The 15,700-nt window shown below is 40.7% G+C and overlaps 1 protein-coding gene across 7 annotated transcripts in view; it reads left to right on the forward strand.

Moving 5' to 3' along the window:
- Nucleotides 1-15,700, forward strand: part of LOC144027527 (thyroid hormone receptor alpha) — an 81,144-nt gene that overhangs the window by 46,994 nt on the left and 18,450 nt on the right. For 5 of the 7 annotated variants that reach the window (XR_013285481.1, XR_013285482.1, XM_077535131.1 and 2 more), the window contains one exon: nucleotides 13,775-13,836. Coding sequence is in view for 5 of the 7 variants with exons in the window: in XM_077535131.1 (XP_077391257.1) it covers nucleotides 13,775-13,836 (62 nt within the window). In the remaining 2 variants the exon portion in view is untranslated. Of the gene's footprint in view, nucleotides 1-11,613; nucleotides 11,946-13,774; nucleotides 13,837-15,700 lie in introns of those variants that run through there. The other 2 variants (XM_077535167.1, XM_077535174.1) reach the window with 1 other exon arrangement.

Genomic DNA, 15,700 nt, shown 5'->3' on the forward strand with positions numbered 1-15,700 from the left:
GACCGATGCAGTTTCAAAATAACTTTCCTGTTACCTTTCAAGATAAAACACTCGCCAGCTTCTATTTCGCAAGCATGCTAGCAAAACGTGATGTGGGCGTAGACGGGCCTGGAGTTAACGTGCGAGGTGCTCATTCACGGTTTAGACACCAGTGAACATGGACGAGGAGAGGTTTATATTGAAGGTAGAAAGCCACAAAATAATAAAAGTCCACCTCTCTTTCTGCTTCTCTGTTGAGCACAGACTTTCTGTGTGGTTGTCGTTGTTTTTAATGCCACATGATCGCGCGCGGTCACGCGAGACACGGCGGGAAGTGGTCGGCGACGGAGTTGCCGGACCGCAGCTGAGCGGAGCCGGTGTGGATTTCTCAAAAAATTGACGCGTCCGGAGCACGCAGTCAAGACGCGCCGCACCGCACACGCAACCGGTGTAAACCCGGGGTAAGGTAACAACAAACGCAGCTCAGCTTCAGAAAACAGGTGAGCTGTGATTGGTCGTGGCCTGAGCCCTGAGTAACTGTGATGTCATCTTCAGTCGCCAGCAAGCGGCAAAATGGCCGCCCCCTGAGATGGATTAAAAAAAAAAATGGCTGGATTTTACTTCATAACTCTTGTTCCACAAATGCAATATTGATCAGAATGTCATGTTTAGACTAGTTAGGTCACACAAATTATTGAAATGTTTAAGATTGATGTCCACTTCATACTTTTTTTGTTTGTTTGTTTGTTTTTTGTTTTGTTTTTTGTTGATGATCATAATGTTTTTAATGATCGCGAGAAGCCGAAATAAGAAAAATCACAATTAAATTTGGTTTTAAGTTGTGGGACTTGCACTAACTTTGGTAAAGGTAACGCATCTACTCTAGTTTACATACTTTCGGTGTTTGAGTTTGTACTAGAAAGATTGAAGAATCACTCGCTAAAGAAAAAATAACGCTGTTGTGTTGTTCTGGTTAAAATTATTTGAGATGGACTGCTAATAAGATGTGAATTCCATTTTGCCTTTCTTGCTTTCTAAAAGTACAACAATTAGTTATTATTAATATCCAAATGTGCCTAATACCTTTCTTTCACTGGATTGCCTTGCAACCTTCACGTTTTATTTTTTACAAATTTAGCTATGTCGCACTGCAATAGCAACCCTCCATATTATATCTCATCAGGGAAGCTTGAAGATGTCAATGGATTCATAGTTAACTGTTTGTTTGTTTAGTTTTGTTTTTTGTCGTTTTGTTTTTTTGCCCCGCAGAACACAAGATGTCAACACGCATGAGCAAAAAGAGACATCTCTCTCATTTTTCAATTTTGTGTGGTATTTGTCATTTGCCACCATGGCTACAAGTGTGTACAAGTACAGTTTGATGTAGCTCATTGTAAAAGTATCATCTACCTGAGGAACTTATTTGAACTTGGCAGCTGTCTCAGTAAACTGTGTGTATGTGTGTGTGTGTGTGTGTCAGCTACATATGAGTGTTTCCCAGTTGTTCGTAGTTTGTGTTGGGATTCTAATAAGGTATCTCACAAAAGTGAGTGTAGCATGCACATTTTTGTAGGTATTTGCATTTGATCTTTTCATTGGACAATGCTGAATAAACTCAATTTAAAGTAGTCAATGTGCAGCTTGTATATTGGTGTAAATTTACAGTCAACTCAATATAACTATACCACTCAGCTGTCCATGTACACCCCAGTGAAAATGTTTTAGTGACGGTGTATAAATTAATGGCCGTGGCTTGAGTAGGCATGAGCCAGTAACAGATTATGACGGTATGATAACCTTGAGCAAAAAATACAATTGCAATATAACATGAAGACAATAGAAAAGTTTAATCATGTTTTATTCCTATCATGTCTATCGTCATTTATCATTTGCAGCAAATAGCTAACAATATAAGTGACAGAGAAAACTTGTTAGATGGACAGTAGTTATCATTATGAATGCTTGTTTCACACAGCTGTCACTGTGGCAGCCTCAACAAATATGCTTAGCAGTGAACCATGCAATGTAGTCAACTAACATTACAAGCTTATGATGCAAAAGTGAATCTAACAGTCAATGAAAATAAAAAATAAAAAAAAACAACAACAACAACAACAACAAGCACAGAATGCAAATAACGAATACAACTACTTTGAAAAAAATCCACGAACAACGACAAACATGTAGTTATTAACTATTTACCAAAACAGGCACCTGAAGGCATGCTGGATACTCCGTTTGAACTACACAAGACTTGAAATAAGCAGTTCTAAGCCAGGCTAAATGTGCATTCATTTTTAGCCTCTTCAAAAGACAGACTTTTAAGATTTTCCGAAAACGTCAAGAGACAGGCCCAAAAAGCTTCGCTGGGGTGCTTACGTCACCTACAAGCGGGTACTTACATAGCAGCAGCTATTTATTGCAACAAACTTTGGCTGGATAATACTGCTAATACTATAAACACGATTCACACCTAAGTTAGTAATCACAGCCTCCATGGCGGCATAAATACAGCACTTCATACAAGTATTGCTCTCGCGAAGCGATTACGAGGAATGATTAACAAGAGGGAAAGACAGAGAAAGCTTGATAATTGCTATGCTAACTAGCTAATGTTATTGTGAAACCGGCTTTAAGTGCTTGGGTGATCGATTATGGTACACTTTAAACCAAGGTCTCGCTGGAAGCGCGTTCAAGCAGAGTGTGACCAACGTTGAACAACAAAAGGCAATTTAATGAGTCCACGGAGAGAAAAACTAATGCTACACACTTAGTTAAACAGGAGTGTTATGATTGTTGTCCCTTACGTTAGCCGGAGGAGTGGTCGAGAAGATTAAACAAATAAATTTATATTAATATTGAGGATAAAGCAATTCAGAAAATGGATGGATATAGGCTATTTGTTTTCACAATGCAGTCGAGTGTGGAATTTGAGTTTTGAAATCTGCACAACAAATGTTCTCAAAATTACATTCTTTTTCTCATAATTTTTTTAATCATTTTTTTGTGAAACTTTTTTTTTTATGCCACTTATTTAGATTGATATATGCATTTGTGAAAAATATGTTGGCTACTGGGGTGGCACGGTTGGTGAGTGGTTAGCATGTCCGTCTCCCAGTACTAAGGACGCAAGATTGAGTCCGGGCTCCAGCCTTCCTGAGTGGAGTTTCCATGTTCTCCCCGTGCCCGCGTAGGTCTTCTCCGGGTACTCCGGTCTCCTCCCACATTCGAAAGACATGCATGGCAGGTTGATTGGGCGCTCCGAATTGTCCCTAGGTGTGCTTGTGAGTTTGGATGGTTGTTTGTCTCTGTGAGCTCTGCGATTGGCTGGCAACCAGTTCAGGGTGTCCCCCGGCTACTGCCCAGAGCCAGCTGGGATAGGCTCCAGCACCCCTGCGACCCTTATGAGGAGCAAGCGGTTAAGAAATGGATGGATGGATGTTTGTTTGCTACTGTGCCTCTTCTGTTTACCTTTAAAAAAATATATATATTTATAGCAGCACTACTTGATGTGTTTCTTATTTGATACAGATCAGTTTAATGCCACTTCAGAATGAAATGAGAAAAGGTAAGCAGCCGTTGTGTGTTGTATACATATTTTATAGAATAACTGAAATATTCTGATATATCGTTATCATGACATAAAAATAGCCTATATCGTGATAGATTTTTTCCCATATCGTCCAGCGCTAGTATACAGATATGCAAATGCAATTGATTAATTGAGTTGATGTATTGATGACTATAGGCATATCTGCAGTATTTATGTATGTATGTATACATATGCATGCATCATGTTTGCATGTCGGCATGTGGATTAGAGAGATTAAGAGGTGGTGAGGGCAGAAAGCAGAGGACAGCTCAGGATGCCTCAACGTGTGACATCAGCAGGGATTGTTGCTTTGATTGTGCGCATGTGCATGTTTCTCACTGTGTCATTGAGAATGCACGTGTTCTTGTGAGTGTTGCCTCATGCCCTGTACCCTCCCCCTCTGTGAGTGTTCAGTCTCAGAGCATTCTAGATGCTCACAAAAGCACACACACACAGATGCTGATTCAAAACTTGAGATAAGAACAGAATGCCTCCATTTTCTTCCGATGATAAATGAATCCATACGGAAAAGATAGATATTAAACTTATAAGAAATCAGTGCGCTGTGCTTCTAAGTCTCATATATGATTTACTCCTGAAAGTGGTCACTTTCACATTCTTTTCATACACAGATATTTCTGGGGAATTATGTTTGTGATATGGAAGAAAAGTGTATGGCAAAATATGTTTTCTATACGTGATTCACATAAGCTTCATAGTTTTTATGTTATGTGTTTTAAAGACATACTTTTTCTATATGAATATATACCATAATATATAGGTTTTCTGTATGTAAAGTACATGTAATTTGTCAGGAAATGTATGCAATCTTTATATATTTGATATACATTCTTTATTATGTGATTAGAATTCCCCAAAACATACACCTGACTGTGTCCAAATTCACAAGGCTGGTCATCCGAAGGCCGAATTTGTCGGCTACATGACGTCATTCCTGACAGCACACACGGACTTACACATGAATGGACTGTTGGTCAATGTGCTACCGACAAGCAGTATTGACAATCCATTCGTGCAAATATGCAAACTTCATGCAGGAAGGGCGAAGCCTGGACTCAATCACACGTCCTCTGCACTGGGAGGCGAACGTGCTAACCAGTCACCACCGTAATCGATTGAGGAAATTACAATTGATACCCAGCCCTATTAAATTCACAAACTATATTTCCTTGTCTAGAACAAATGTAATGTAATTTGAGAACTTTTATTGTGCAAACCTCAAAAGTCAAAATCAAAACTCAGGTCTTGTCCAGTGGAAAATGCGACATGAGACGTTCACATGCAATTTTCCAACTAGATAGTCCACGTGGCTCCAGCACCCCCACGACCCTTGTGAGGAAAGTGGATCAGAACATGGATGGTCGACGTGTGGTATTATTTACCATAATTTGAATTTGAAAAATAGCACATACAATGTCAATTTTAAACATTTTTATTAGATAACACTTGTTTATTGTTTATGCAAATTTTAAAATCCCACTTAAGCATTATATTTTCTGTTTATAAATGTAAAATGGAAATCTCTTTATATTATTGTCATTTGTATTCTTTAAATAGTTGTAAAAAAAAAAAAAAATCATTGAATGAAAAAACGTTTTTTTTTAGGATAACGTATATGACTGTGTTTTATATTTGCGGCTCAAACTATTAAATTGGGCAATTACTCCGTTTTTTGCCATTTGCAGCAGGGCTATCGCTCACAAAATTGGGGATGGAGGGTGTTAAGTATAGTTTGATGTTTTGATCTCTTATTAGCCATGTTTGCATGTATTAGCTGTTGTTTTTTGGTTCTTTATCCTATTAACCATTGACCTACATCTGAGACCAAGTCTTTTGACAACTAAACAGCACATTTCACAAATCCCAGGCTATTTCAAAGACAATTGGGCATTTTTCCATCTTTAAAAATCATTTATTCCCAGGGACGTAGTTTTATGTCTTAAGAATCCAGACATTTAATGCCAGCATTTTTTTTGATTAGGGTTTTTATGTTGGTGTTTATTCACATGGGACGGTAAAGGAGGGTGTGAAAATGGCTGAAATTTAATAGGTTGTAACTGTTTAAACATGAGAGAGGTTCAATATTTAGCAGCAGGTCATGGATCGACCAACAGTATAATGAACCAAAACACATATAGACAAATGGAGAGAAATTGTGAATCATATTCATCATCTATGGAAGGAAATGTCTGATTTTCCTAACGTTATTATTCTTTTTTCTTTTTTTTTTATCATTACTTTTGTCAATTTCAAGTCACTTCAATGACCAACCATTATCAACGTCAAATCTTCAGTTTGTGCAGGTGATTGTTTGCAGTTTTATATATATATATATATATATATATATATATTTATATATATGTATGTATGTATGTATGTATGTATGTATATGTATACTACTACTACTACTTCCGCAAGCAATATTACGTCGACCAATAAGATGAGCGGAATCTGTATCGTCATACACGTGAATGAATGTGCTGTCAACTCATTGGTCACAGAGAGCAGGGGAGATCCTTGGAACTTTATCGTAAGTTGTTACATAAAGGGCACTGTTATTATTAATTCCATTGATATTTTATGGATTATTTTTTACTCTCTCTATTAATTAACGGACAAAGTGCGTCCCTTCACATCACAATACAGGATGCGTACTTATAAATTCTAACTACGGAACAATTCCATATTTCAAAGGACGGTTGGCAGCCCTACTCCTAACACGTCCGCGAAACGAGTCTACCAGTCTACCAATCAGTAGCACAGCTAAATTTGCATATGACACGGATTAAAGTTACTTGACTGGAGGTAAAACGTCGCGAGTCGGGACCATATGTACTTCCGTAAACGCTGCAACGTGACGTCGTTGTTTCGGGTGTACGTCACTCGATGTGTGCTCTTTGCGCATGCGAGTCGCATCACGGGCGCTTAGAAGTCGCATTTGTTTTTGTAATGTGAACGAGTACGGAAAAACATCGGATTTAACAAAATAAATCAGAATTCGGCATCACGCCCTGCTGCAGTGTGAACGTAGCCTATGTCTTTGTTACATGCCACTTTGAACATCCAACCACATGACTGTCCCACCTTTCAACAGAAACACACACATAACCACTCTGCATCCAAGCCAGTCCTCCCTTCATGTGACAACACATTATACAACACTTGCTTGGTGCTTGGAGGCAGTGTTCCTCATCAATTAAATTAAATGCTTGAGTGTTACTTAACTGAAGCATGGAAGTCACATGAACAGTCCCACAGAGTTTTAGCTAATCTGCACGATTAGCCTGGGTTCCATTCAAATATAATCAAATTTTCATTGGATTTTTCAAATTAAAACTGGGTGATGTTTGGTTTGGATTTGGTTGTATTTTTGTTGTCATGCTTTCCTCGTGTCTCCCGTTGTCTGTCTCATCAAGTTTTATCATGCCCACGTGTGCTTGTCATCCTGGACCCTTCTGTCAGAAGCCAATCGGTATGTCTTGTCTTCCTCTCGTCTCGTTATGTGTATTTAGTTCCCTGTTTTCTTTCGGTCCTTGCTTGTTGTCTAATGTCTATTGACTGACTCACTGGCTGCCTTACTCAGCTTTGACTCTGGAAATTCAGTTAGGGAAGATTTATTACTGTTGACTAGACATTTCATTGAATGTACGTCATAGAGCAATATATATTGTAATGGCGAATGAGTAAAGCCAGAATAAAAATGGTCTGAAATTTTACTTAAATGACAAGAATGGGTGGCAGATCATAATGTAAGGCCCTGTCATGGAAACCAAACAAGTGTTGGTGGGAAAAGTGTCATGTTGAAGTTGAGTAGAAGGGAACAAGTGGTGTTTGGGAGGTGATGGTTGAGTCACACAGGTTTGAATGGCACACTAAAATTTATGGGAAAGAGCAGTGGGTTGTGTGGTGTCATGCACTGGATACTATAGATTATGTACTTGTCAAAAGTAGCAGGTATGCTGACTTCAGTCGACCATGGATTGAAAGAGAAATGCAATGGAATACGATAATAAGAGTGTAAGAATGCAGATCCACACATAATTGTTTGCAGTTAATTTAACAACAGTAAAAGAAAAAGTGACTGTGAAATGGAAGACAGTCGTGGAAGCCTATTAGAAAGCATCAAGAAGCCTGAGCTGTTGCCAGAATTTACTCATAGATGACCAAATTGTTGAGTTGTGTGTATGTTTGTAGAGGCCACTGTGTGCTCATTGGAATCTTCAAAGTAGCAGATTTTTGTTTTCTGCACCCTTCCGCAGATTTGTGCCTTGAGACAATCCTGTCTCAGAGGTCTACAAACAAGAACTTTGACTTCATGCATGGTTTGTGCTCTGACATGCACAGTCACCTGTGGAACCTTATATAGACAGGTGTGTCCATTTCCAAAATCCAAATCATGTCCAATCAACTGAATTTACCACAGGTGGACTTCATCAAGCTGTAGAAACCGCTCAAGGATGATCAGTGGAAGCATGATGTACCTGATTTCAACTTTGAGCTTTGACACAAAGGCTGTGCATACTATTTGTATTTTTAAAGGGGAATTAACCCAAAATAACAAACATGTTCTATGCAGCCCCAGGAATCTAAACACGGTATTCTGGCTAATATTGTGTTTTTTTGAATATGGATAAAGCAGCCTCACCGAAGGGGGCTGTCGTGGTTGACACGCCTCTACAACATCGCGTGGACATCGGGGACAGTGCCTCTGGATTGGCAGACCAGGGTGGTGGTCCCCCTTTTTAAGAAGGGGGACCGGAGGGTGTGTTCCAACTACAGAGGGATCACACTCCTAAGCCCTGTCTGGTAAGGTCTATTCAGGGGTGCTGGAGAGGAGGGTCCGTCGGGAAGTAGAATCTCGGATTCAGGAGGAGCAGCGTGGTTTTCGTCCTGGCCGTGGAACAGTGGACCAGCTCTACACCCTCAGCAGGATCCTCGAGGGTGCGTGGGAGTTCGCTCAACCAGTCCACATTTGTTTTGTGGATTTGGAGAAGGCGTTCAACAGTGTCCCTCGGGGAGTCCTGTGGGGGGTGCTTCGGGAGTACAAGGTACCGAGCCCCCTGATACGAGCTATTCGATCCCTGTACGACCGTTGCCAGAGTTTGGTCCGCATTGTCGGATTTTTTTCCGGTTAGGGTTGGACTCCGCCAAGGTTACCCTTTGTCACCGATTCTGTTCATAACTTTTATGGACAGAGTTTCTAGGCGCAGCCGAGGCGTTGAGGGGGTCTGGTTTGGTGGCCTCAGCATTGCATCTCTGCTTTTTGCAGATGATGTGGTGCATTTGGCTTCATCAAGCCGGGATCTCCAACTCTCACTGGAGCGGTTCGCAGCCGAGTGTGAAGTTGGGATGAAGATCAGTACCTCCATATCCGAGGCCATGGTCCTCAGTAAGAAAAGGGTGGAGTGCCGTCTCATCTTCGGGTTAGGGATGAGATCCTGCCTCAAGTGTCCTCCACTACCCTCACTCGTGAACAAGACCCCAAGATACTTGAACAGGAGTTCAAGTATCTTGGGGTCTTGTTCACGAGTGAGGGTAGGATGGAGCAGGAGATCAACAGGCGGTGCAGCGTCTGCAGTGATGCAGACTCTGTATCGGTCCGTTGTGGTGAAGAAAGAGCGAAGCCAAAAGGCAAAGCTCTTGATTTACCGGTCGATCTAAGTTCCAACCCACGAGCTGTGGGTCGTGACTGAACGAACAAGATCCCGGATACAAGCGGCCAAAATGAGTTTCCTCCGCAGGGTGTCCGGGCTCTCCCTTAGAGATAGGGTGAGAAGCTCAGTCATCCGGGAGGGACTCAGAGTCGAGCCGCTGCTCCTCCGCGTTGAGAGAAGCCAGCTGAGGTGGCTCGGGCATCTGGTTCGGATGCCCCTGGGCGCCTCCCTGGGGAGGTGTTCCGGGCATGTCCCACCAGCGGAAGGCCTCGGGGACGACCCAGGACACACTGGAGAGACTATGTCTCTCGGCTGGCTTGGGAACAACTTGGGATCCCGCCGGAGGAGCTGGTTGAAGTGGCTGGGGAGAGGGAAGTCTGGGTTTTTCCTCCTAAAGCTGCTGCCCCCGCGACCCGACCTCGGATAAGTGGAAGAAGATGGATGGGTGGATGGATGGATGGATAAAGCAGCAAAATCCACCCGTTTTGAGCCATCTCTGGAACTTATTTTTGGTTTGACTTCCCCTTTAATCGCATTGTCATTGTGGGAATGCAGCAAATAACGACAGGTCAAAACTATTTCTTTTTTTTTTTTTTTTTGGTGCAAATAATTATACATATATTCAGAAAATATTCCCATTTATTATTATCTGATTAAAGTGTAATCTGAAATGTCCTAAAAGTGAAATCCAGGGTAAGAGCCAAGTTTCAGAACGTCATTTAAGTGGTCGTCATTGCACCCTCCAGTGGACGAAATCAGCAGCAATTAATTTTAGTGAAAAATTTAAGCTTGTGTTTTGTCCTCACGGGCCAGATTGGATGCCCTAACAGGCCATTTCTGGCCCGCGGGCCGTATGTTTGATACCCCCGCTCTCTGGTAATTTGACAGAGACGTGTCACAGACACATGCAATTTCTGGACTAATTACATAATGTCTCCTTTCACATGTGATTGTGTAAGTGTCATGTGGTCACGATCAAGTCATACTAACTGAAGAAATGGAGCAACAACATGTCCTTGTGGGTTTCTGACACTGATTTCATCTTCCTGTCGAAACAGAACATTTTCAGTGTGTCCTTGTCTCTAAGCGTAGCATGTGGATTCAAACTAGCTGAGACTGGAATTTACCTGGAGGTGTTGTTAAAACGGTCCAAAAGGGTGGTGTCGTCTGTGGAATAGAAGAGGAGCTCGGGATTCTGTTTTTATTGTTATTTATTATTTGTTTGATTTTACCAAGACATTTTGTAAGAACAAATTAAAAGTCTACAATAGTTCCTTAAAGTGCCCAAATGAGTGTCCAAATAACATTAATTGTATTGTATGATAATAATTAATAATACAAATAAAGAATACTGTGATAATCCTATATGCTGCCCACAGGCCCTGGTACACATAGAAAAATATTTTTGTGCACGTCTACTAGTTCATTTCAACAAAACTCATTCATCAATACTGGCTTTCTTGTTGATTTTCATACATTCATGTTTGCCCTTGAATTTGTTATACCGGTAATTGCTTCTCAGTGTAAAATGATTACCGGTATTAAAATTTAGGTAAGAGGTATGTGTTTAGCTGCAGAGGTTTCCGAGGGCAAGTCTCAGTCTGTCACTTTTAAAAGGAACTAGTTGGGAAAGTAGGCTTTTGTAGAAGTTCTGACCAGCATATTAAAGTCGCTTATTATTGACCTTGTGAAATGCCAACTCGATGACGCAAGTTTCTGACTGACTCTCTTATTGTAGCATTTTAGTTAGGGTTCGGATGCTTGTCTTCGAAGTAGTCGAGCTGATCCGGTCATCCATTTAGGTTAAAGTGGTACTTTACAGTTTGTGTTGGAAAGGACTACATATTTGAGACAAAAAGGCTCAAATTGAGTTTAAATGTTGTGCCCACACATCAAACCCACTGGAGAGGCCGCCTCAGCTGCCGTTATATAATCGAGTTAGTATTTCGGCTCAAGCGAAGTTGGATGTAGAAAGACTTTTTTTTTTTGGGGGGGGGGGATAAAGAGAGCGTATAAGTAAAATGCTGGAAATACAAAGGACATGGAATGAGTTCAATCCAATTAACCTAACAGCAGCAATGATGGTAACATGAGATGGGGACAAAGATTAGTAAATCAGAAGGACAAAGAGGACACTTGGGAGGAGAAAAATACTTTATGTTTAAATAAAGACTGGCAGACAGGAAGCTGGAGCATTCCTTCGAAACAGATCAGAGTGAAATGAATTGTATTGTGATGGCCGAGAATGCCACATGCTGACACACATGCACGCACACAAACACTGAGGGATGGGCCAGAGCAGCCCGAAAGGAGGAAGAGAGAGAGAGAGTGAAAAGGGGAGGGGGAGCGAGGGAAATAAACATCGTAGTCATTCCTGCCAGCAGCCAGTCTGAAGCAGACAGACAAACACTCGTGCTATCAAAACTCATAGGAGAAGCTTTGACTTATTTGACAATCTGATGAACTTTTGCACGGTCAATGTCAGTATTGAGGTCACAGGGAGGTTGTTGGAGTGCAGACCTCCATGTAGAGGTGGATCAATGCTGTTTGCCAACCGCTTTGAGGAGCTGGACTTCCTGCACTGACAACTTGACTGCAGAGCTGCTGTACTCAGTAAATTAGACTGCTGGGAGGCTGAAAGTGCACAAAAATAAAACCAGGAACAACATGCATATTTTACAGCCATACTGCATCAACAGGTTGGTGTTAACCTACTTTGTGTGTGGGTGTATGCTGTTGCCGTATCTTTCTGTTTGTTGTATTGATCATCTCTTTTCAGATAAATAGCAGTCAAGCCTTCTTGGTTGTAGCTTTCAAATGTATTTATTTATTTAAGTTTAATGAAATTAAATAGATTCCTAATACAATTTGTGGACTTGTTAAACACAATTTCTCAAGTAACACATTCAACATATTAGGTCGATTATGTGTAGCCCATACAAGGTTTTAAGCCGAATATCAGTGAGCTATTTTTTCTTGTTGTGGTGGTGGATGTTGGACAAGTTAAAACCTCAAGGCTCACTCATTGTTTGTTTGCTTTGCTCTTGCAGCATTTGTTGTGTTCCCAGTTCACCATGTTGCAGTGTACTGTATTAGTAGCACCATTTGAATGCTTTGTTTTGTAATCCTTTTCAGTATGCCACAATGCTGTCTTTTAACAGCGTCAGCTAGCCACTGTAGAGGTTTACAGTTCATTAACACACTGATAAAAAGATAAGACATTGTGATCTTGATTTTTGGCACTAATTTAGATGCAAGAAAAAGGTTAAATGAATAAAACGTCAGGCTGACTAACTCAAAAAAGATCTATATGTGTAATAGGAAGTTATTGCATAAAAGCTTGAGCTACATAAATGACACTTAAAAGCAACTTTGCCTGCTTTCGGTCAGACCAACTTCATATCCACTTGACTGGCAGTGCATAAGCCAAGATATGCACCGTCCAAAACAGACCATTTTAGTTTTTCTGCAAACTGAGTGGATGTTGCTGATCGCTCATCAGTCTTTTGTTGTTGATCCAAATGTTATGGGTACAGCAAAATAATGTAACTGACAACAGTGGTAGTGCATGTACTGTTTCAACTTCCAGTCAAATGGTACCCATTATTGTGAAATCATGTTTTGTTTTGTTTTTCCCAACTAGTGCAGAAATGACAAGAAATGTGTTTCAGTTCTTTCAGTTCCACAGCTCACCTCTCAGAGATTATAGTGACCAGTGAATGTTTCCCACAGTGTATAACTGCATGGGCATATGCACAGCAATAAAATGAATATAACTGTTCAACCGTGAAATGCAGCGTCAACTGACAAAGAAATGTCACTGCTCATTTTGTTTTTTCTCTCTTTTTTTTTCTGGTTGATGGGTGTGACTGCATTTTGTGGTTCATGGGGGTGTTCTAGTAGAGAGAAAGGGAAAACAACTTCTTGAGCATAACAGAAGGAAATATGAATTGAGAGAAAACTGAACCCAGCACAGGAGAGAGAAGGAGATGAAGGAAAATTTGATGCATGTTAATATAGCCATACATACATGAAGGATGGGCCAAAAAGATGAAGCAATAAGGTGCTCATGAAAAAGGGGGTCATCCAAATGTGTCAGTGACAGGCAACACATAAATTCTTGTTAGTGTGAGAAAAGGCCAGAAAATAATAAACCATAAAAAGGCAGCATAAAGAAAAGTAAATACATTATCAGCATGTGTTTGTGTGTGTATCTGTAAAGTCTGAAAAAACAAACACATTTTGAAACTCCTTTTGGGTTTGCCTTATATCAATATAATTTAAAATGCAATAGAAGTCAACATGTCCATTAAATTAACAAACTACTAGAAATATGTGGGGAAGTGAGTGAAGCTACTCGGTGAGCAACAGCTCTGCTTTGTTCATCGCAAAGATGATGTTAGATATGATAGTTGAATCGGTGTAGAGAGAATTATTTGAATAACATAATTGTTGGTCAAATCTTACTGCAAGCAAATAATGCAACCTTTACCAACCTAATGTAACCTCCTTGTCTCGCCCCCACAAGGTGGCTCGATGTGCCAAAGAGAAAAAGGAAGAACAGCCAGTCTTCGATGAAGAGTATGTCTGGTAAGGACGATTCACCTCAAACGTAGCCCATCCATATTTTGTAATCACCAAAGCAAAATAGAAAAGGGTGCATTCAATAGAATCATCACATAATATTCTCAAGATTTTGATGTGTGAGAAGAGTCTGTCTTTGGTGTATGATGTTCAGTGCACCTCATCACACTCGAGCCAACTCTCCCATGGACTGTGAATGGCTTTGTTCTCACTGTTGTATTAGACTCCTTGCTGCTTTCTTTTACAGGCTTTGTAGAACATGATTAAGCTTACAAAGGTAGCCAAGGTTTAAGAGTCCCTTTTTATACCTGGTAATCAGTCTCTCAAGGGACATGATTCAAATACAGAAGTAACATTTTGAAGAAACAGGATTCGCAATCTGAAAATATCAGACTCACTTTCCATTCATCCATCCATCTATCCATCCATTTCCTTCCACTCATCCGGGGTCAGATCACAAGCCAGACTTCACTCTTTCTAGCCACTTCAACCAGGTCCTCTGGCGGATCCCAAGACATTCTTAGACCAGCCATAAGGCATAGTCTCTCCAGCAAGGAGACATTCGAGCCAGTTGTCAAAGCCACTTTATCTGGCTCATCTCCAAGCCCCTCCCAGATGACTGAGCGGTTCACTCTACCTCTAAAGGAGAAGCCAGACAGTGCAGAGGAAACTGGTTTCAGGCACCTGAATCGTTGAACTTGTTCGGTCACAACCCACAACGCGTGACCATCGGTGAGATTGGGAATGTTGATGGGCTCACCTCCTTCTTCGCCATAACAGACTGATGTAGAGTCCTTATCACTGACTACATTTTTCGTGTCAATCTCCCACAACATTCCTTCCTCACTCAAGAGGGAGACTCCAAAATACTTAAATTTCTATACTTGGGCAGGATCACATCCACGTCTGCTGAGGGAACACCATCTCTGACTGAAGACGAGATTGGTTCTTATTTCAACCGCTTCACACTTGGCTGCAAAACATTCCAAAAAAAGCTGGAGATTGCTTGATGAAGCCAACAAACCCACATTTTCTGCAAAAAGCAGAAACATAAAACTAAGGTCACCAATTCAGAGGCACTGTCCCCTATGTCTATGTGGTGTTGCAGAGGTGTGTCAACTAGGACAGTCCCACAACATCCAGAACTCTCCTCCAGCCCCACCACGCCCCCCAGGTGATGACCCTTGGTGAACTCAACCTAGAGTTAAAAAGGCCCACCTCAGAGTCCCAGGCATTGCTTCCTCATAGGAAGGTGCGTGGGTGGAATTCAGGAGGATGAGGATGAAATTGACTTATTTCGTTATATTTGCCAACTATTATACAAACAAATTCTATGAGTACATGTTCTTGTTTGGTTTGTGTGACCTTGGAGGTTTCAATGCACTTGTAACACGCCTGAGGCTAAGGTGCATTATAAACAGGTTGCCAAATTAAATTCAAGGTTAACAGGTTCCTGAGGTTCCTGTGGTGTTGGACCTTTCACAATGACTTTAAAAAAATACAATTGAATGTTTAAGCTCCCTAATCCATATCAAAACTTTCTTGTAATGTTCATAAGTGTATCATGATGTAATTAATTGATATGTAAAATGTTAACATGGACAATATTGGTGCAGAGAATAATTTTAGATTAAGCATGTTAGATGGACAACTATTATTATTATTGGCCTATCAGCTGGCTGGCTAGCAGTAAAGCAGCAAATCTTCAATTGTTTTGTTTTTTTGTTTTGTTTTGTTTTGTCGGGGGGTGGAACAACATTATGCCCATAATCCAAATGGCAAATCAATGGGGAAAATTGAATGTTTTCAGCACAGTTTTTTCCCCCCAACTTGATCAGGCCTTTTACAACTGTTGTGCACATCAGTATAA

The sequence above is a fragment of the Festucalex cinctus genome, chromosome 1 (assembly GCF_051991245.1).
Source record: "Festucalex cinctus isolate MCC-2025b chromosome 1, RoL_Fcin_1.0, whole genome shotgun sequence".
Classification (NCBI taxonomy): domain Eukaryota; kingdom Metazoa; phylum Chordata; class Actinopteri; order Syngnathiformes; family Syngnathidae; genus Festucalex; species Festucalex cinctus.